Source organism: Phyllopteryx taeniolatus, chromosome 16, assembly GCF_024500385.1.
Source record: "Phyllopteryx taeniolatus isolate TA_2022b chromosome 16, UOR_Ptae_1.2, whole genome shotgun sequence".
NCBI lineage: Eukaryota > Metazoa > Chordata > Actinopteri > Syngnathiformes > Syngnathidae > Phyllopteryx > Phyllopteryx taeniolatus.
Genome location: NC_084517.1, coordinates 4,393,605 through 4,416,365, shown reverse-complemented (window position 1 = coordinate 4,416,365; position 22,761 = coordinate 4,393,605). Strand labels below are relative to the sequence as shown.

At 42.2% G+C, this 22,761-nt stretch overlaps 1 protein-coding gene across 11 annotated transcripts in view; it reads right to left on the bottom strand.

Annotated features, from left to right (window-relative positions):
• slc1a9 (solute carrier family 1 member 9) overlaps positions 1-21,416 on the bottom strand; it is a 38,451-nt gene extending 17,035 nt beyond the window's left edge. Inside the window, exons 1-5 of one of the 11 annotated variants that reach the window (XM_061750505.1) lie at positions 21,130-21,416; positions 19,592-19,692; positions 12,833-12,985; positions 11,906-12,012; positions 10,641-10,725 (exon numbers count right to left, since the gene is read on the bottom strand). In XM_061750505.1, coding sequence (XP_061606489.1) covers positions 10,641-10,725; positions 11,906-12,012; positions 12,833-12,839 — 199 coding nt within the window. In that variant the 5' untranslated portion in view covers positions 12,840-12,985; positions 19,592-19,692; positions 21,130-21,416. Of the gene's footprint in view, positions 1-1,945; positions 2,586-10,617; positions 10,726-11,905; positions 12,013-12,832; positions 12,986-19,591; positions 21,098-21,129 lie in introns of those variants that run through there. The other 10 variants (XM_061750501.1, XM_061750503.1, XM_061750506.1 and 7 more) reach the window with 10 other exon arrangements.
• Positions 21,417-22,761: the final 1,345 nt, after the last annotated feature.

Sequence of the window (22,761 nt, the reverse complement as noted above, 5' to 3'; positions counted from 1 at the left end):
GGACCGAACGGCCCATATCAGGGGGCTTAGCACCCGATACTCCCGAAGCACCCCCCACAGGACTCCCAGAGGGACAGGGTCGAACGCCTTCTCCAAGTCCACAAAATACATGTAGACTAGTTGGGCTTACTCCCATACAACCTTGAGGACCCTGCCGAGTGTGTAGAGCTGGTACACTGTTCCACGGCCAAGACGAAAACCACACTGCTCCTCCTGAATGTGAGAATCAACTTCTGGGCACAGGTGCAATTGAAACACTTTTCATATGCAGCAGTGCCCACATTTTACGACGATCAAGCTCATTTACCGTAATTTCTCATGTATAATGCGCATTTTTTTCCTCCCAAAAAGTGCCAAAAATAAATGGTGCGCATTATACATAGGTATAGGGGAACATCAAAAAGACTTGCCCATTTTATAAATGTATGCCGCCATCTAGAGGTTATGAAAAAGGTTATGAAAAAGCAGTACCCATCTTACAAATTCTGCCTGGGAAATAAAACATATGAGCACAACTGTGTGTTTTCTCATTGACTAAATAAAAGTAGGGCTGTGAATTTCAAAATAAGAGCAAGTAAATAAAAATAAAGTATTTTGTGTTCAAATAAAGTGCTTATCTTCAGAATAATTATTTGAAAAAAAAAGAACAAAATACAGATAATACTTCATGTTTTGATCATATGGGTAGAAGAAAAATAAAAAATAAAAATGCATTATACATAGGTAGAAGGGTTTTTCAGAATTTTGAGGTCAACTTTGGAGGTGCATATTATACATGGGTGCGCATTATACACGAGAAATTACGGTAATCGTGGCAGCCAAAATCACGATCAGCCTGTGGGTCGCATTCTTCAAAATGGTTGCCAACTGGTATACTGCACAGTAATTAGTAACGGTAGGACAAAATATTACAGTGGTTACGGAAAGCATTCAGACCCCCTTAACTTTTGCACTCTTTACGCACAATAGACAATAGATATAGCCATCATAACATGGCCACCATGTCAATGCCCCACATTCTACATGGCTGCCACACAGGCACGGAAGGCACGTCTTTTGGAATTGGACCTGGAAATATGTCAGTCCCATTCTTCGCCAGTCAACAACAGTGGCTAATTCTGGAAGTAACAGACTTTGTCAACGGCAGTTTAAGTGACAGATGAAAACTATTTTTGGACACATTGTTCAGTCCTGACGGTCGGTTTTATCGCGGTGCGACAGTATATTGATTATCACATAATCTCTTTATTGCGGTATCATCACCAATGGAAAAATATTCGGATAATATCATTTCGTGTGGTAATCTGTGACTCCAACCGCTAACAAAATGGTGCCAATGTGTGTAATGTTAAAAGCACAACATCGAGATATGCTAGGACCAGTGAATTGCTACTGAATCCCGCTCCTAAATATATGCTAATCGGAAACATTTAAAACTTCATTGTACTGGAAACCCATACATTTATATTTGATAATTTTGTTATGTGTGACATATATGGAAGATACTGTTTATAGAAGTCTTCTTTAGAATCGTGATACATGTACATGTTTTTTTCCCAAAATATTATTTCAATCATTGGTGGCAAAATATCTGAACATTGTACTGTATTGTGTGTAAATCCACAGTTCCCACCCGTACTTTAGTATCATAGACCATTTAATTGGTCATCTGCAAGCATTTCTAGTTATTGACCGACTTATTTCAATTCCCGTGGTTCAACGCAGGATTGTTACGGAACACATTTCCCTCCCAACATTCTCACGGCCTCCAACGCAACAAAAGCTCCGATTGTAAGCGCATCCCCTGTCTACATTTCAGACTCCCACCATCTCATGTAAACACATCTGGAGAGCAGCACCACGAGCCAAGTGTACGTCACGGCTACGACTGTGCCCTTTCCAAATCCATCAGACGGGACGAACACTGACACAAAAACAGCATTACCTGTCGACCTCAAGCGCTAATCCTCTGACCCCCCTCAGAGTGATGTCCAATGTTGAGACGGCGAACCTCCCGGCCAGTTTGAACAACATGGATGTAATCCTCGCGTCAAATGTGAGGCCAGGAGAGGAGTGGGACGGGAGGGCGGGCTCCTCTGTTGTAGTCTTCACAAATCCTCTTTTCCATCCTTATGTCATTCTTCGCTGCGATATTGTTTGCCGGACAGCGCAGTTACAAAGAGGTCGCACAGGAGAAAGATTTATCGTCGCTACTGTCCGTATCTTTTCAGACGACACTCTGTGTGGTAACCCATTAGAGGCGAATGTATCAGGCTTATCGCTACCCTGTAAACGAATACAGTGCTGCTCAGCCTCTGGCGAGTGGAGGACGCACCTAGCGGTATACTTGCGGCGGTACGTCAAACTCAACTGAAACAGCATTGAGCAAACGTGAGAATTAGTGTCATAATATTTTCTATAAAATACAGTGGCGCCTTGAGAAATGAGTTAAATTAATAATGTGACCACATATATAACTCAAAACATCTTTCCCCATTGAAATGAATGGAAATACCATTAATTGGTTCCAGCCGACTAACTAGCACATCCGGCTCACAGTTCTGGGGAGCAGGGTTCAAATCCCGGCCCCGCCTGTGTGGAGTTTGCATGTTCTCCCCGTGCCTGGGTGGATTTTCTCCGGGAACTCCGGTTTCCTCCCACATCCCAAAAACATGCGTGGTAGGTTGGTTGACGACTTTAAATTGCCCGTAGTTGTGAATGTGAGTGCGAATGGTTGTTTTTTTTTCTATCTGCCCTGCGATTGGCTGGCGACCGGTTCAGGGTGTACCCTGCCTCCTGCCCGAAGATAGCTGGGATAGGCTCCACCATCCCGCGACCCTAGTGTGGATAAGCGGTAAAGAAAATGGATGGATGGTACCAGCCGCCACAAAAAGCAAAACCTGTAATGTGTGTAATGAAAATAGCACTTAAAAATATTGCACTTTATGTGAACATATCATAATAACATAATTAGATAGAATGTAAAGAACTTCACAGTTTGTGCATCATGATGAATTCATTGCAGCTCCACGCAGACACAAACAAAGTTTCACAAACCTACTGAAGGTGACTCAGTAAGTTGCAGTGAAACTGGTCGTTTTACGCTGAGGATAAAGAATAAATGCCAGTGAGTACTGTTATATTGGCTGTCTACATTTGTTGCTGCATCATTTGTGTTCAAATATCTGTTGCTTAAAGCGTCATAACTTATTCGTTAGTCTGTCTATGGAGTTTTCCATTTTGTGTTAGCATTAAGCTAGCACATTTCAAGGCAAAGCTATGCAGTTGATTGAATTTCATTTTAATGTCGTTGTTTCGTCGGACAGTAATTTTCAACTGTCTGGGAGTGGCATTAAACAGCTCGAAGCCCCTTTTTTGGAAGTAGCTGCCAAACTGCTGCTTGTAGTGAAGTGAGTTTCGTTCTTTGCCACAACACAGTGCTCCTATCTCAAGCTTGCGTTTGCAAGTCAAAGCAAAAAAAAAAATATTCTTCCAAACAACGGCTCGTATTGTGAAAAACTATAAATAAATAATAATAAATAAGTGATTCTTTTGCATATTAAATCAGCGAGTGAACTTGATTTTGGGGTAGTGTTGTTGATGTTGGTGTGCAACGGCATATGATAGCAATATGAGGTATAATACCAACTTGAACGATACAGTGTTTGGTAAGTCAAGTAAGATGGCGTTTTGTAAATTTCCTGAACAGTTGTGATTTTGCAAATGTGAGGATTCTGCCAAACTGCGATGAAATGTAATTTTTGCAATCAGAGGACACACTTGGGCAACATAACACACGCTCCAATACTTTTGGTTGGGTTGCAACAGAAGCTGCTATCTTGTAAGTAGGGTATCCGATCCAGATGTCCTGTGAACATCCTTAAATAAAAGCTGAAATGTTTAGCTCGTCTCATATTCATCTGTGGATGTAAAAACCAAATGTTTTCAATATAAAAAATAAATTGTCGTCACTGTTCCAACACAACGCAAACCTTGTTGCCCTAATGTTGGAGAACAAAAGAAGAATCCAGACAAACTGGAGGGTGGAGGTTTTGACGATTAAACTACAAGGACATGTTTAAAGACGTCAACCTGTTTAGCAAATCTTTTGGTTCCCCCAGCAGGCAGATTATTTGCCCCTCCAGGAAATGTCAGAGCAGTTTCAAGGTGAAGCCTCACAAGTCTCAGAGGAACCCTGAAAGACTGCAGCCCACCCTTTTTTGCCTGAAAAGTACTGAATTATACTTTACGGGACCACGGGAAACAGATGCTGACCAGAGGATAAGAATAACAGGAGAACGAGGTCTGGCCTGGCAGAGCACTGGCTTCGTTGCGTCACATTACAGCTTAGCGCGGCTAATAAAAAACAGGAGCCACGGCGGTCAGAGGGTTCAGAGCACCATCGGACCAGGCAGCTTACAGAAAATCCTGGATGTCAGCGCCAAAATCGCACAGGTGGTTATCCTCATCTGCCAGGTGGGCCACTGGGAAATCCCTTAAAGGAGACATTTGTGGAGTTTGTGGAGATTGCTTTGGGACAATGAAACACAAGACGAAGATCATAGCCGAGCAGAGACGTAAGAACCTGAATTTGTGCAGTCCCTCGGTACACTTGCGTGGAAATATTCAGTTGGTCTGACTGGAAGTGAACTTTTGAGACGTAAACACATTAGTATGACGGAAGACCAGGAGGAAGAGCCCAATACTAAGAGACTGAATGGGGGGATAGCAGTGGCATAGTAAATGGGGGCAGGGTGGTGGTTGCATCAGGTGCAGAATTTTGTGTAGTGTACATTTCAAGAGTAAAAATCATTTATGGTAATGGTAGAAGTAGTTAGTGGCGTATGACTATTAAATTTTAGCTTCAGCTGAGAAACCTACGAGTAAATGTCACTTTCTACCAGGGTACCTACTAGTAAATGTGACCTTCTACCTGGTAAAACACAGTACACTTTACCTGTGAAACCTCACCTCATACCAGGTAAACTACTAGTAAATGTCACCTTCAACTGGATATTCCACTAGTATACATTACTTTCTACCAGGTAAACTACTAGTCAACATCAGCCTCTACTGGGTAAACTACAAGTCATCTTTTGCTGAGAATTATTTTTTACCTTCTACCGGCTCAAGGACTTCCCTGGCTACCAGTTAAACTTCTAGTCTTACTAGACATTCTACCAGGTAAACTACAAATAGACTTAACCTTCTATTGGGTAAGCCACTTGCAAACGTAACCTATCGAGTCAACAACTAGCATAATTTAACATTTATTGTGTAAACCTCGCCGGCACGGTGGACGACTGGTTAGCACATCTGCCTCACAGTTCTGGGGACCAGTTCAGGGTGTACCCCGCCTCCCGCCCGACGATAGCTGGGATAGGCACCCGTGACCCTAGTGAGGATAAGGGGTAAAGAAAATGGATGTATGGATGTGTAAACCTGACCTTCTACAAGGTAAACTATTAGTAGACTTAACCTTCTATGAAGTAAACCATTCAAATTAACCATCTACCATGTAAACCTTGTAAAATTCACGTTCTACCAAGTAAACTACTAGATTTCACCTTCTATTAGGTAAACCACTATGAAACCTAACCATCTACCATGTAAACTACTTGTAAAATTCAACTTTTATTTGGTAAACTTCACCTTCTATTAGGTAAACCACTATTAAACTTAACCTTATACCAAATAATATACTAGTAAAATTCACCTTCTACCAGGTAAACTCCTAGAAAGTTTCACCTTTTAGTGGATGAACTTACATAAAGCTTCGCCTTGTACGAGGTAGAATATTAGTAGACTTCTCGTAAACTTTGCTTTCTACCGATACACTGAGAAGAAAGTTCACCTTCTATCAGGTAAACTAATAGTCAACAACACGTTTTGCTAGGTAAAACAAATTACCTTGTAAACCTCACCTCCTACCAGGTAAACTACTAGTAGTTTACTTGGTAGAAGGTAAAAATAGCTAGTGGTTTACCCAGTAGAATGTGACATTTAGTAGTAACATTCACCTTCCTCTGGGTAAACCATTAGTAAGCTTTACTTTCTACCGAGTAAGCGACTGGTAATATTCACGTTCTACCAGGTAAACTACTAAAATTAACCTTTTATCAGATAAACTAAACTTCACCTTCAATAAGACCAACTACTAGTAAACTTTGCCTTCTACCTGATATACTACTAGACAAACAAACATACAGAGCATCTCCAAAAAAAAGCTCCAGGAAAGTTACCCAAAGGTTAAACAAGGATCACCCCCCCCCCCCCCCCCCCCCCACCCCCCCTCGATGTAAACTCCCATGCGTGACGACGGTAGCAGCGGTGGCAAGTGGGAGGGCCAAGCGTGACAAGCGTCACAATCTCCATCTGGGCTGGTGGACGTTGTTCTTAGGACACAATTTGTTAATCGCCGACGTTTCCACGACAACGAGCGATGACAGCGCAGGATAATCCCTCACCACAGCGGCCTTTGATTACTGTAATCGAGCTCCAATGAAAATGACGTCAGAGCGGGACGCTACTTACAACGCATACTACAAACAGTCAACTTCACCATCTACCAGGTAAACTGCTATTGTAGTAAACTTCAGCTTCTACCGAGTAAACTTAGTAAGGTGAACCTTACCGTTCTCAGAGCGTGAGACCCCTCACAATGCACACTACAAATAGTAATCTTTACCTTCTACTGGGTAAACTACTGGCAACCTTGAGCTTCTACCAGGTAAACCACTAGAAAATGTTGCTTTCTACCTGGCAAACTACTATAGTAGTAAATTTCACTTTCTACCATGTAAACCACAAGTACATTTTTCTCAGAGCGGGACGCCACTCACTATGTACACTACAAGTAGTCGACTTTAGCTTCTATTGGGTACGCTATGAGTATACTTTGTCTTCTACCCAGTAAACTACTAGTAAACTTAATCTTCTACCAGATAAACCGTTTGTAAAACTTTCCCTTCTATCAGCTGAACTCATCAGTGGGATGCCCCTCACAACGCATACTACAAACTTGACCTTCTACCGGGTAAAGTACCAGGTAAACGACTTGTACAGTTTCCCCATTTATATTTTGATGACAGCGCGATGATGTCAAATCTGATTTGTGAAGGCTGGGTGACAATCACAGAAGTTCACGTCAGGCAGCCGCTCCACACATGAATGGAACAAATGAGGATCGTGTAAATACATATTGAACTACAGTATAGTATTGTGTGTGTGCATGTGTGGTGAGTGTTCGGTGTCTGTGTGTCCCAGGGGATTACTTGCAACAGTTGATTGTTTGGTGTGAGATTTGTAAAGGGATGGACATATAATCCAAACCCCCCCACAACCCACCGCCACCGCCCTATGCCACTGCGCCGTCCTCCCCCCCATGGAGGGAGGTGCAATACAAAACTTGCTCAGATGTCCCAGTTGATATTAAACGCACCAGAGGCTCCATTAAAATAATAACTTTCTACATTGCTTGTTTTTGTAGTGGATTTTTTTTGGCATAAGATGTGACAGGCCACATCATTAGGTACAGCACGTACGAGCGCGAGAGATGCAAGAGCTGTACTTTTGCCTTTGGTAGACAACTCTCAGTGTATCCCACCTGACATTTTTTTCCTAAAATGGAAGTATAATTTCGTTACACCAACCCTGAGTGCCATCTGTTAAAATAAGTAAAATGTGCTTGTAAAAGTGATTTTTTTTTTTTTTGGGGGCCTATAATGGGAGAGTGCTTCTTTAAACACTCAGTTTGAACCATTTTAAATACATTTTGATTCAACTTATTTTTATTATATATTTTTTCAACAGTACTTTCGAATTTGTTATTTTTAAAATTGTACTTATATTTGCAAATATTAAAAAAATATTCCCATTATATTTCATCTATATTAAGCACTGTTTTAAACAAAACTAAAACATTTTTGACACTGTCAGAGAAGTATTAATTTCACGCTCCTGATGTGGTCAAATTGAGCTGTTTTTGAAGTTTAAAACTAAAATAAATCTGTTAAAAATGTAAAAATAAAACTGGAAAAACTTATACTATGTTTTTTTTTTAAATGTTTTTTTCATTTACTCAGTATCGTAAATTTAGTAAAAAAAAAAATAAATAAAAAGGGAGCAGACATGTCTAATTCATGCAATCCTATAACATTACATACAAAATACATGTAAATACATGAGTGAGTGATTCTGGTAGTTGCACTAAATATTGATGCAATAACATGAACAAGCGGTGGATAAGATTGACTTGTGAACATTTCTTTTAACACAACAGAAGGGTTAACGGGTACGACTGACCCAGAGTCAGCTAGAACAAAACGCACTGTATTACGTAGCAAAGTGTAGAAAGATCAGGGTTCAGTGCTCAATGTTAGGATAAACAATGACAACGGTACTACACAAGGGTTCAAAAGGACAATGTGAGCTGCTCTACGTTTACTTATCAATAAATAAATAACGCGATGCAAGTCAAAATGTTTGTTAATTCATTTTTTTTTTTTTTTAAAAGGGAAAATTCTCGACTTCGCTTATTTATGGATTTTCCAATTGTAGTTTCTGCTCAATCCTGCTAACGAACAACCAAATGACAAATGCTCCTTGGCAGAGGTGACTATGGTGACCAGTTAACACATTATTTGACAAAAATAAGAAAACTACAGAAGACGAAGAAAAATAAGAGATTTTGGTATCCTGACACCCCATCTCTACATATGTGTGTGTGTGTGCGTGCAGCCCTTCCCCTCCCCACTCCGGGATGATAATCTGTGTGCATTAATCTGTTGTTTGACGTTTTTAAGAACAGTCCGTCAATCACATCTGCTCCCGTCACCCTTGCGAAGATCTGTCATTTATAAGCCCTCCTTTCACTTTTCTTCATTTTATTTTCGCTGTGCCCTCACACACAAACACGCACACACACACACACACACGCGCACAGTGCATCGGGATCTCATTTCATGCAGATTGCTATAAATCCTCATTTGGCCACCAGGTTTCTTGGCGACTCCTTGATCTCAAATGTGTTGATGGCAGATTACATGCATTTTGTCAACGTCACCTTTGACCGTGTAAACTACGCGTACAATTCACCTTTTACCGGGTAAACCACTCGTAAACCTCTTCCAGTAAGTAAACTTCACTACCGGGTGAGCTACAAGTAATGTTTACCTTCTACTATCTGAATGACTATAAACTTTCCCATTTATCGTGCATACCGCTCGTAAACTTGACCTTGTATCGGGTAAACTACTAATACATTTTACCTCTACCGCCTTAACTACTCATGAACTTTACATTCTATGGCGTTAACTACTACAACCCCAATTCCAATGAAGTTGGGACCTTGTGTTAAACATAAATAAAAACAGAATAGAATGATTTGCAAATCATGTTCAACCTATATTTCATTGAATACACTACAAAGACAAGATATTTAATGTTGAAACTGATAAACTTGTGTTTAGCAAATAATCATTAATTTAGAATTTTATGGCTGCAACACGTTCCAAAAAAAGCTGGGACAGGGTCATGTTTACCACTGTGTTAAATCATCTTTTCTTTTAACAACATTCAATAAACGTTTGGGAACTGAGGACACTAATTGTTGAAGCTTTGGAGGTGGAATTCTTGCTTGATGTACAGCTTCACCCATTCAACAGTCCGGGGTCTCCGTTGTCGTATTTTGCGCTGCACAATGCGCCACACATTTTCAACTTGATATTTTCAGGTCTGGATTGCAGGCAGGCCAATCTAGTACCCGCAATTTTTTACTACAAGCCACACTGTTGTAACGCGTACAGAATGTGGTTTTGCATTTTCTTGCTGAAATAAGGAGGGGAGTCCATGAAAAAGACGTTGCTTGGATGGCAGCATATGTTTCTCCAAAACTTGTATGTACCTTTCAGCATTAATGGTGCCTTCACAGATGTGTAAGTTACCCATGCCATTGGCACTAACACAGCCCCATACCATCACAGATGCTGGCTTTTGAACTTTGCGTCCATAACAGTCTGGTTGGTTCTTTTCCTCTTCGCCCCGGAAGACACGACGTCCACAATTTCCCAAAACAATTTGAAATGTGGACTCGTCGGACCACAGAACACTTTTCCACTTTGCATCGGTCCATCTTAGATGAGCTCGGGCCCAGAGAAGCCGGTGGGGTGTCTGGGTGTTGTTGATAAATGGCTTTTGCTTTGCATAGTAGAGTTTCAAGTTGCACTTACGGGTGTAACGCCGAACTGTATTTACTGACATTGGTTTTCTGAAGTGTTCCTGAGCCCATGTGGTGATATCCTTTCCACATTGAGGTCGGTTTTTGATGCAGTGTCGCCTGAGGGATCAAAGGTCACGGGCATTCAATGTTGGTTTTCGGCCTTGCCGCTTCCATGCAGTGATTTCTCCAGATTCTCTGAACCTTTTGATGATATTATGGACCGTAGATGATGAAATCCCTAAATTCCTTGCAATTGTACGCTGAGGATCATTGTCCTTAAACTGTTTGACTATTCTCTCACACACTTGTTCACAAAGAGGTGAACCTTGCCCCATCTTTGCTTGTGAATGACTGAGCAATTCAGGTAAGCTCGTTTTATACCCAATCATAGCACCTACCTGTTCCCAATTAGCCTGTTCACCTGTGAGATGTTCCAAACAGATGTTTGATGAGCATTCCTCAACTTTCGCAGTCTTTTTTGCCACCTGTCCCAGCTTTTTTGGAACCTGTTGCAGCCATAAAATTCTAAGTTAATGATTATTTGCTAAAAACAAAGTTTATCAGTTTGAACATTAAATATATTGTCTTTGTAGTGTAATCAATTAAATATAGGTTGAACATGATTTGCAAATCATTGTATTCTGTTTTTATTTATGTTTAACACAACGTCACAACTTCATTGGAATTGGGGTTGTAGTAAACTTTACCAAAAACAGGCTGAACTATCAGTAAACCTTACGTTGTGTACATCTTATAAATGTCACCTTTGACCAGGTAAAATACTAGTGAACTTCAACCTCTACTTAGTAAACTCCTGATAAAGTTCACCTTCAACCCGGTCTATTCCGCCAACCATGGTAAGGTTTACCTTCTACCAGGTACACCATGAATAAACTTCTGACTTCACCTTATACTGTCTTAAATACTAGTAAACTTCATCTTCTACTGTGTAAACCACTATTAAATGGCACATTCAACCGGCGTAACTACTCATCAACTTTACGTTCCACTGACCTAACTGCTACAAAATCTAGACCCATCTACAGACTTAACTACTAGTAACCTTTACCTTCTATACAGCTGATAAACGTCAGTTTTTCACGAGATAACATTTTAGCAAACTTCACCTTCTACTTGTTAACCTACTACTAAACGTTGCCGTCTTACTGTTAAACTTCTCCTTCTACTGGATAAATCACTAGTCACCTTCTACCTGGTAAAGCGCAAATAAACTTCGCCTCGATCGGGTAAACTACAATTAAAAGCTACCGATCTAAACCCCTCACAAACGTCCCATTTACCTGGTAAACCATTTGTGTTTACCTTTTAGCAGGTAAACTACTTGCAAACTTCACCTTGTACTTAGTAAACTGTAAACTTCCACTTTCTACCCCGTCAAAGAGTAGGAAATGTCTTTTCTACTGGGTAGAAAATTATAATATATTATTAGTAAATGCAGACTTTGTACCAGGGAAGCTACTGGGAAACTTAGATTTTCTACCATGTAAACCACTTTAAATTTTTCACTTAAAAAGTTGAAAAACATGGAAAACAGCAACTGCCATTCAAAGACTAAACCTTGAAATTGAATCAAATGAAATTTAAAAAAATGCTGGAACCGGTTTGACTTAAAATGGGAAGGATGGTTAGGGGACAGGTAGGGCGGCCGCAAATCCGGAAGCTTACCTGCTGAGCGTCGCTGTCTCCCGTCCGACAAGAGCGAGGCATTGGGAGATGAAGAGAACGGGATGTGGCGATGACGAAGAGAGGCAAAGTCACAGTCTTTGCGTCATCTGAGGAAATTTGCAGATTATGCACAATGACAGCTTGGTCCGTGGGAGTAAACCCCATCACCAAGCCCCAATCCCCAATCCCCTCCCTCCTCATCCCCCACCACCACAATCCCTCCAACCGTTACTCAGCTCCTCGCTACCACTGGTCACATCCTGGATGCTGATCGGGGAAAAGATTCGTTCGGACGTATGTGAAAAATTAAGGACTTTATAGGGTGTCAATAGGGGGCTTATCCTCCTGTCCACAGGGGGGCAGTGTGACTCCGCACAGTAGTAACAGCTTCATTTTGTCAGGTTCTCTCATAATGGTCACACTAGTTTTTCATCCACATTTATGTCAAGGAAACCATTTTCTTTCATGAAAATAATCTAATTTTACCATTTTTACCTGCAGGGGTAAATTTCATATAATTTGATCAATAACGGTAGGGACATGGCCCACAGAATTTTATAAACAGTCCTTCTTTTTCACTCAAGCTGTCTTTACTGTTAATGATAAATTTGCCTTCGCTGTGAATATTGACATTTTTAAATCATTAGTACGTTTTTTTAAAACAAGACTTTATGCATGGTTGTTTCGGACATGGGAGACATTTTTCCATAGGAGTGGTATAATAATTGTGAATATAGATCTGATTTTCTGTACCGCTTATCCTCACATGGATCATGGGCGTGCTGGTGCCTATCACAGCTGACTCTGGGCGAGAAGCGGGGTACACCCTGAACTAGTCGCCAGCCAATCGCGGGGCACATATAAACATACAAGCAATCGCACTCACATTCATACATTTGGGAAATTTCGAATTTTCAATTAACCTACCATGCATGTTTTTACGAAGTGGGAGGAAACCGGAGTACTTGGAGAAAACCCACGCAGGCACGGGGAGAACATGCAAACTCTAGTCAGGCAAGGCCAGATTTTAACCCGGGTCCTCAGAACTGCAGCCGCCCGTCTCGAGCAAGTCCCAAGTCACTGTGGGAAAAAAATTAAGTTGTCACTAAATTTCAAGTCGAGTCAAGTCATTACTTGGTTTAAGTCAAGTCATACGAGCTAGCTCCAGTTACAACATATATTGGAGGGGTAATAAAAGAAAAATCATAATTAGGGAAATAATATATGACAAAAATGTTGTTATCCTTAAAAAAAAGTAATGTGAACAAAATCTGGATTCCTCCTGTGTCTACTTTAATTAAATCACTCAGTTGGGTTTGTTAATTTATTTAGAAGCTCTGACTCTGGACAATTGCCATTAGATTAAAGGTTGTTTCATATGCTGTGGTCTCAATTTTAAAAACACAGTGCAAACAGCTTTATCACAGAGGCGACAGAACAGATGACATTTTTAAGGCGACACTTCAATAAACACGTTCAGTAGTATGAAAATATGAATGCACGTTTGTCAACGACATTTTCATCGCCGTGATCGGAACGCAATGGCTCCCAAGTCAAAGTCAGGTCAAGTCTTTCTGAAGTATTTGGCAAGCGGGTCGCAAGTCATAAAACTGGCAACTTGAGTCGAGTCAAGTCATTTGACTCGAGTCCCCCCTTCTCTGGTACCTTACAAACAGGCCAGCAAGCCAGGAAAAAGTCAAGTTTCATGGGCACTGCGAAAGGTGCTTGATATCTCTGAAAGCAGAAAGTAGCTGCATGAATTCTTACCCTCGAAGGCAGCAAATAGCCAGGTGGCAAAGTTGCAGTTTGACTTTTTATCCCCTTATACCTCATCGGTACCTTACAGACAGGTCAGTAAGAAGGGGAAAAAAGTCATCTTATATGGGCAATGTGAAAGGGACTTGATATCTATGAAAACAGAAAATTGCAGGAAATAATTGACCTCTGAATGCGGAAAACAGCCGGGTCAACCTTTTCCTGCTATTTCCTTTTCGTCCCCCATCCCACATCAGTACCTAATAACAGAACAGTAAGCCAGGAAAAAGTCTGCTTAGATGGGCACTGTGAAAGGGACTTCATCCTATCTCCAATGGCAGGAAAATACTGCGTCAGCTTCCACACCTCCATCTAGCATCGGTAGCTTAAGACAACCTCAGAAGCAGACAATCGTCTGGTCGACTTTGTCCCACCACACCCCCATCTCATATCAGTACACTGCACACAGGACAGCGAGTCAGATGCCGTAAATTGGCAGTCCAGAAGTGGCTTGTTACGAAATCCAAAGGCAGAAAGTTGCCAGGTCGACTTCATCCCTCAATTCTGTGTCAATGCTGTATTTATCGTTGTAAAAAGGCGAGATAATGTCGTCTTTTACAGGCTGACAGATGGAGATGGCGGGAACATGAACCAGCGGGCCGCATCGAGGCCTTTGTAACTATGAAAATTAAGCTGCGGCTAATTGCCTTTCCGAGACAAAGTCTGTCTGTGAAACACGATCCGGCCGTGTGTTGTACGGTGAGTTAAGTTTAGAACCTGTAACATTTTGCCTCTGGCGAGACGGGAGGTGAAGGCGGCGGATAAGAGGGGTGGGGGGTGGCTGACACCAGAAGGAGGTGTTAAGCTTGCAACCAGACGATTAACTAGCGACACATCCCAGTGAAAGCCGTCCTGGGTGGATGGCGTCCTGCAACGTGACACCCACGGGGATTGGCGGTGGTAGCGAGGTGGCCTGTAAGAGGAGAGGGCCTCAAACCATGTAAACAAGACCAGCGTCGCCCGATGGCACTCGGTGGCCCTCGCCAGTCAACGACTGCTTCTCATTAAGCCAATTAGCAAACTCCGAGTCGTCCCTAACCAGGCCTCTGCTAGGCCGAATGTTCCGGTACCTTTTGCTGAAGGTAAACATTACCAAGCGCTAATTTCAGTTTCACGCATGACCGGCAATTTGTTTGTTTGCATACTGTTCTTGTGTGTTGGTCCTCCATTTGTCAATGTTCCAAGCTGTCAAACTCACAATACAGCATTAGTACGATACTTTGCCAACGATACCGGTAATGTGCGATAACGGATATATTGGAAGAAAAACAACCTCGATACTACGTACATACGTTTTTCTCCTTCTTTAGTGTCCAACCTGGCATACAAGTCATCATATGCCTCGTTTGACCTTTGCCACCACCACCTTCGCCCTGCATACATACCTTTCTCCTCTCCTCAGTCCTTTCAGTGTCCCACTTCTTCTTAGCTACCCTCTTCCCTTGTATAATTTCGTGTACTTTGAGGTTCCACCACCAAGTCTTCTTCTCTCCTTTCCTACCAGAAGATACACCAAGTACTCTCCGGCCTGTTTCTCTGATCACCTTGGCTGTAGTGGTCCAGTCTTCTGGAAGCTCCTCCTATCCACCGAGAGCCATTCTCACCTCTTTCCGAAAAGCCGCAGAACACTCTTCCTTTCTCAGCTTCCACCACGTGGTTCGCTGCTCTGTGTTTGTCTTCTTAATCTTCCTCCCCACCACCAGTCATCTTACACTCTCCCCTACCACTACCTTACAGTCAGTAACCTCCTTCACATTACATCGTCTGCACAAGATGTAATCCACCTGCGTGCTTCTACCTCCGCTCTTGTAGGTCACCCTATAGTCCTGCCTCTTCTGGAAGAAAGTGTTCACTCCAGCCATTTCCATCCGTTTTGCAAAGTCTACCACCATCTGTCCCTTGAGATTCCTTACCTGGATGCCGAACTTACTCATCACTTTGTCATCACCCCTGTTTGCTTCACCAACATGTCCATTAAAATCTGCACCAATCACGACTTTCTCTTAGAACTACTTCGTCCAGCTCCTTCCGTGTAGGTTAACGGCGCCTGTGGCAGACGTACTAGAGCAGAATCTGGAAACGTACTAGAATCTGGTATGGAATTCTTTGGATGAACGCTCATATTTGTTTGGCCTGACCGGCATACAGTTTGCACCAAAGTGATATGATTGTACATTACTATCTATGTAACTAAACACACTTTAAATGAACATATCTGACATAGTTTTGCAAAATACCTTCTGCACGTTTTAAAGAAACCCACTTTTTAGAAACTGCCACCGCCAGAAAGAGTCGAGGGCTACCCAGAGGCCCACCTGCAAGCACCCCCTTGACGGGTGGTTCTATTTTTTTCTCCTCCTTGTTTTTCTGTCACTCTCACCGTGGCATGAGCCCGATCACATCTGAGAACGAGGTGCTTTAAGCGGGCTCGCCAGCGGCCGAGTCATGGTCAAAGCTCTATTTTTTTTATTTCAAATTTGTTTTATCTTCCCGTTTTACGCCCTGTTTTTCCCTACGCTGCCTCGGCCAAATCACACCCCAGAACGAGGCGCTTTAAAAGTGGCCTCACATGCAGTCGAGTCCCAGTCAAAGTACTGGTTCTTTTTTTTTTTTTTTCCTCCTAAGAGGAATCAAGAAGTGGAATCATCAGGCAAGCAAACAAAACGATTTCTAGGAATTGAATTACTCGGAACCACTTCTCAAAAAGAACCAATGTTTCCATTCCCTAACCAGGACATCGTACAGCTACAATACAGTATCAATACTTGACACATTTGTATCAATATTGCACCTGTACCGAACATGTGACAAGCAGCTAACAGGTTTGCTGACGGCTGCCATACAGCCATACGGTTGGCGTCCACCATCCCCCACCCAAACACACACAGACATACACACAAGTAGACCTCACCTTTGAACCTTTACCTCTTTGCCACCGCGTCTAGCGCTGGGACATTTCCAGCCGACTCTGGTTAATTGGGTCAGATTGCAAGGAGTGGTGCATTACCCCCCGAAATTGGAACCATGTGGGGCCTTACATCACTTTATGTGCACGTGTGTGTGTGTGGTAAAGGTCAATTGGCGCGGTCCATTGATTGAAGAAAGGATGTCAGAAGTGGAAAACGGCCAACAAATCAGACTGGAAGAGGATGGGATGGTGGCCCAACCCCCACCATCATCCCCAGTACCCCGCCTCGCTATATGGGGCTGGATATAGCACGGCGGGCTACGGCAGCGAGGTTGCCATAATTGATGTCTGACGTCTGCCACACTTAGGCCGCCTTGACAAGCTCAGCCATTTGCCATAATTGACATAATAGCTTGTTTCCAATTACAGTTTCCATTGAAGGAGGATGTCCCAAACGTAACAGTGGACATGTGTAATTATGTCATGCTACGTGTGTGTGTGTATGCGTGTGACATCTGGACACAAGCGGGGCTTGGGTTTGGGGACCACGGTCCCGAGTGGTATATTGCACGGTGGGATGGCGCCAAAGCCTGTGCAGAGTTCACGTACGAGGCAGGAGGAGAGCGGCGTAAATCGGATCAGGTTTGTATTTAAGGGGGATTTAATGACAGAATGAAAATCTGCTTGGGTTCATGAAAATGTTGTTTGTCCCAAAACACAAATCCCCCCCCCAAAAAAAAATAAACGGAAAATCAGGAAGTGGGTTGTTGGATTGCTCTGTCTTGTTTTCCAGGTGAACATTTTCCGGAATTTGTTCAATCTTTGTTTGAATCATTTTTTATATAAATTGTTATGCCTGTTGTATTGATATTTTTTCATTAACAGAGTTTGCATTTTTCATTTAGACTTTTTGTGAATTTTTTCACACTTCAACTTACTGCTCGGATATTCATATATAATTTGCAAATATTAAATGTGCATCTGTGTTAATGGTTTGTCATTTTTTGTTATCTATCCATCCATCCATTTTCTTCCACTTATCCGAGTTCGGGTCGCGGGGGCAGCAGCTTAAACAGTGAAGCCCAGACTTCAAACCCGGACATAGCAGAGCCCGCACGGAGCCCCCCGGACTCAGCTTCCTAAGAATCTGAATCATCTTCACTTGGCAAGTATGTCAAAAACACACAAGGAATTGGTCTCCGGTAGTTGGAGCTGCTCTAGTACGAAAACAGAATACTTTTGAGACATAAAAACACAGTCACTGAGCAATAAAATGTTACCAGTAATGTGACAATGCCGGTACAATTTAAAAAGAAAATGTTTTGACAATTGCGCAAAATGATGCCGAGCCCTCTCGCAATTAGAGCAGTTTGAAATGACTAATAGAACAATAGTCCCTAGTGAGGATAAGCGGTAAAGGAATATGGATGGATGGATGGATGGATGGATTCCCTTTATATTGAAGTGCAGAATTAACAAGAAATTCTGCACGTATGATTGGTTACTGTGACTTTCCCGGAAATGACTTTCTGTGTGCTTCTGATGGGCTAAAATCAGTTCCGTGTTATATCCCCACCTGTTGCCTCGGCACACACCTGACAGCCTCCATATGTGTTTCAATTGGATTCAATTTCCACTTTATAGAGGGCCAAATCACAACAGTTGTCTTAGGGCTTTTCTTCATGGAGCAGTTCTAAGACAACACTCCTCACTTATTAAAATATTCACTGAACCCCAGAGTTTGCATTTGAATTGACTTTGATCGCACCCTTTTGACCCCGGTGCTTCGACAAAATTATTATTATTTTTTTAAATAGTGCCATGGGCGTAGACACTAAAGCGGGTAAAATCCCCGAGGTGACGACACCAGGATGAGGAGGAGGACCGGCGCCCTTTTGGCTCGACACCTTTGTTTGTCCGCACTCACAACTTTCTCTCTGCAAACTCTCGCTGACGTTACCCCCCCAGGCACAAAATATCTGCCAGCACGCAGGGCGAGTCTGGGCAAAGACTACGATGCAGAGAACTGCGGATGGCTTTTAGAGGATTTTGAGTGAGTGACACTAAATGCCGCCGAAGAGGAGGAATGCCGCGAGGGAGACACCGAGGAGAGTAGGAGTGTGTGTGTTGATGGTGAAGATCCCACTCAGGAATTTGGGAAATCTAATTTTAGTGGCGCTACTGTGCATCCTTGAAAGGGGCCTCTGCTGCCAAACACTAATACTCCTTAAAACCTTTTCAAACGAACTGAGGGGGAAAAAAAAACTCAAATACAGTAAAGTACGGTGAACCTTCAATCAAAACTTCTCCTTTGGCAGCAATAACCTCAACCGAACGTTTCCTGTAGTTGCAGATCAGACGCGCACAATGATTAGAATGAATTTCGGATCCATTCGTCTTGACAAAACGGTTGCAGTTCAAGAGGATTCCCGGGATGTGAATAGCTCGCAGCATCTCAATCAGGCTGAGGTCAGGACTTTGACTGGGCCACTCCACTCCACTTCTGAAGCCATTCTGTTGTTGATTTGCGTTTGTATTTTGGCTCATTGTCCCGTTGCAACACCCATCCTCTTTTGAGCTCTTCATGTCAGCTTTTTTTTTTTGCCTTAAGTATCGATGGCTGGCAGTCTTCACGAGTACCCGATAAATTAAAATAAGGCCAGAAAGGGCCCAATCCCCATACCTGGTATCAGTACTCGCCTATCCCTAGTTTAAGCTATTAATATAAACAATTATAATCATTTTTAGAGGGGCACCAATTACTTTTGCTATTTTCGGCAGGGCTCGCTCCACATTGATTACTGTACACATATCACAAACGACTTGGCTTTGAAAGCGCACACAATAATTCTGCGTGTGAAATGCTACACAGTGATAAAAAGTAGACCAAACAAGTTTCTCATAAAACGAGGAAAAAAGCAAATGTGAAGCAGAAGAAACCCAAGAAGATTATTAATAATCACCTTGTTTGGTGGAAAATTCAGCGTGGCGTGAGGGGCAAGGGTCCTTTCTGTGTGTGCACGCGACTGTGTGGGAGCCGGAAGAATGAAATGGCTCCTACTTCCTGCGGACACGTTAGCATGTGTTAGCATTGGCCACTGGGACTTAACCTCAGAGTCCACAGCTCCTGTGCTGTTAGGGAAACTCTACATTCGATGCACACCAGAGTCAGTGTTACCAGTAGGAGATGGATAGCATCGATAGCATGAGAAGGACTCTGCACGGGTGTGCGACGCACAGAAGACCAACTTGGAGCCGATACGACCCGGACGGAGGCTACACTTGTCGTTGGCGACCACTCCAGAAATGAGGGAGTTTGAGAAAAATCAAAATTCACCCAAATGGAAAAGAAAACTACCATATCCAAGTGGAACCAAAACGTCCACTTTTCGAGTGTCCTGGCTTCGTACACAATGAAAAACAGCGCTGGCCGGCAACTGAGTGGGTACACATGTATTCGTAACAATGGGAGAAATCAAATGCAGTCAAACGCAAGAATACTGCTAATAATAATCTGACACAGTATTACGTAAGAGCAAAGAAAATTACATATGATATACTTAATTGATATAGTCATGGAAAAATAGTGTGTGTGTGTGTTTATTACTATTCATTTGGGTACTTTTCAATTTGCCGCTACATGGTGTGAAAAACAAAAAAGTGCATGATATGCTGCTGTTAGAAAAGCGTTGTTATTGTCCGATTTGTGCAAATTTGAGTCCAAATGTAAGTTCAGTGGGACACACGGCGGATATAAAAAGTCGCTACACCCATGTTTAAATACTAGGTTTCAGTGATATAAAAAAATGAGACCAAAATAAATCATTTCAAAACCATTTCCACCATTAATATGTCAGGAAAAGCCTACCAGAAGAGGCACTTAAAATGGTGGCAGATGTGTGCTGACCATCATTTAGCAAGAGGTTGAATTGATTTTGTTAGTGATTGGGTAATTCTGAAAACAGCGACATCCCCACTTATAAGAGGGTGTGCACACTTGGGCAACCACATTATCTCAGTTGTTTAGTTTTACTACTCTCAAAAAGATTAGAGGTACATTTATTTTTATTTTTTTTGACAATTGTGCAAAAAGATGCAGAGTCCTCTAGCACTGAGAGCAGTTTCGAATGACTAATATTGCAATAGTCCGGTGCAATGACCATTGTGCAAAGGGCGCCGAGACTTCAAGCGAGTAGTACGATAGTTTGGGACAATGTTGATTGTGCAAATGTTGCAGATACTCCTCAGTCAATGTTGGTTTGAGCTGACTGATTAGAATACATCACCTGACTAGAGAATACTTTTGAACATAGTCAGTATACAGTACACAAGTATATACAGTAAATGAACAAGTCATTGAAATAGAAACATTGCTCAATCTTGTGATAGCATCGGTGATCAGCTATCGTTTTTTTTAAACTCGCTGATCGGTGATTGGCCCCAAAAATTCTGATCGTGTAAAGCCTACTCACAATCGCGCTAGATATGATGAAATACCAACATTTAGTGTGATTGCTTGAAGATCAAGGTTTGAGTTTGAATTGAGCGCACAGGTGAGCGTCGGGGAATCATGCCAAACGTCTTTTGACGACGGTCCGTCTCGCTGTCGGTGTCCGTGTCTTCTCCCATCCCCGAAGCCTTTCATGTGCTTTCTCTGAGGGCCGTCCCGGTAACACGAACCTGACCGTCTTTTGTGCCTATTCTTCTGCTTATCCTTTCATCTCTAAAGAGCGAGAGGCTAGCCGAGATGGAAACCACCACTCATTGAACGGAGGGGAGGGGGGGGGGGGGGGGGGGGGCGTTGGGGTTTGTGATTGGGGGGAGGTTTGTGGCTCATCCCACAATTTATGACTGTGCTTTTCAACAAGGCCATTCAAGGTGGGGAGGCCCAGTGGTCAAAAGTGCTGAACCCCTGCCCGCCCCCACCCCCCACCACCCAGACACCCCCCTCCGGTGTCTGCATGTGAAGGGCTCACTTATCTGAGGCAAGGACCGGGAGATCCGTCTGGGTGTCGGTCAATGTGCCCTCAAAAGCCACATCCATGCCTGCGCTGAAAAACACACACACAAACGTGAATATAGATGATACCCTACACTGTATAATAAATAAATAATACTGTCATATTTTTTTTAGAAATAGTCATGTTTTTCGACCGAAACGTTGTCATTTAAAAAAAAGTACTTTTTCTTAGGGAAAAAAAGCAATACATTTTGAGGGGGGGGAAACATCTAGAATGTTATCTTTTAAATAAATATGGCAGGAAGTACATACAGTAATGACTGTGTATCTACTTTTTGTGACATTGTTTTGTTTGTTGGTGTGCCAAGAGATGTGCCTTCGCTCCATAAAGATTGGAAATCACTACTCTCGTCAAAAAAACATCTTATTTTTCCAAGGGGAAGAAGTTCCACATTTTTAAAAGAATTAAAAACTTACGTTTTGAGAAAAATATATATATATTCGAAGGGGAAAAGTCTTAAGAAAAAGCTCTTTTTTCAATTAAAAAAAATATATATAAATTTTTTAAAAAGTTATATTTTGTAAAAATATTTTTTCTTTTAGAAGAATGTCATACATTTTGAGGGGGAAAAAAGTATTTTTTAAGGAGGAAAAGGGATGTTAATTTTTTTAAAAAGTCCTTTTTTATTTTTTAGAAAAAGTCTTGTACACGAGAGTAAATCCTCATGGTGGTGAGGGTTAGGTTCCACTAACAAAATTAGAGCATACACTCAAATTCTGCGATATGGCGAATTATGCGCATTATGTATATGAAAAAAAAAATCTGCAATACACTGCATCAGTAATAGGTGAACTGGGAAATAGCAAGGGAAGTTTTTATTCTTACGGGAAAAATTTCATTGCACACATGGAGGTCGCATGTGTGAAACATCTGAGCGCACGCAGGGCAAGTCAAGACAAGGATGATCTTACGTTGGGAAGACAACACATGCCTTGACTTCTTGGATCACTGCAAAGACTTGAACTCTACAACTTTTCATGAATGTTTGTGTGCACTACTGACACATCACAAAATCATTTCCATGGTAGTGAGTTCAATATTCCGATGTGATGATGCAACATCAGAAAACGAAGCCCTGGGAGGAGAGCAATGCCTCGGTCGCACTACGCCTG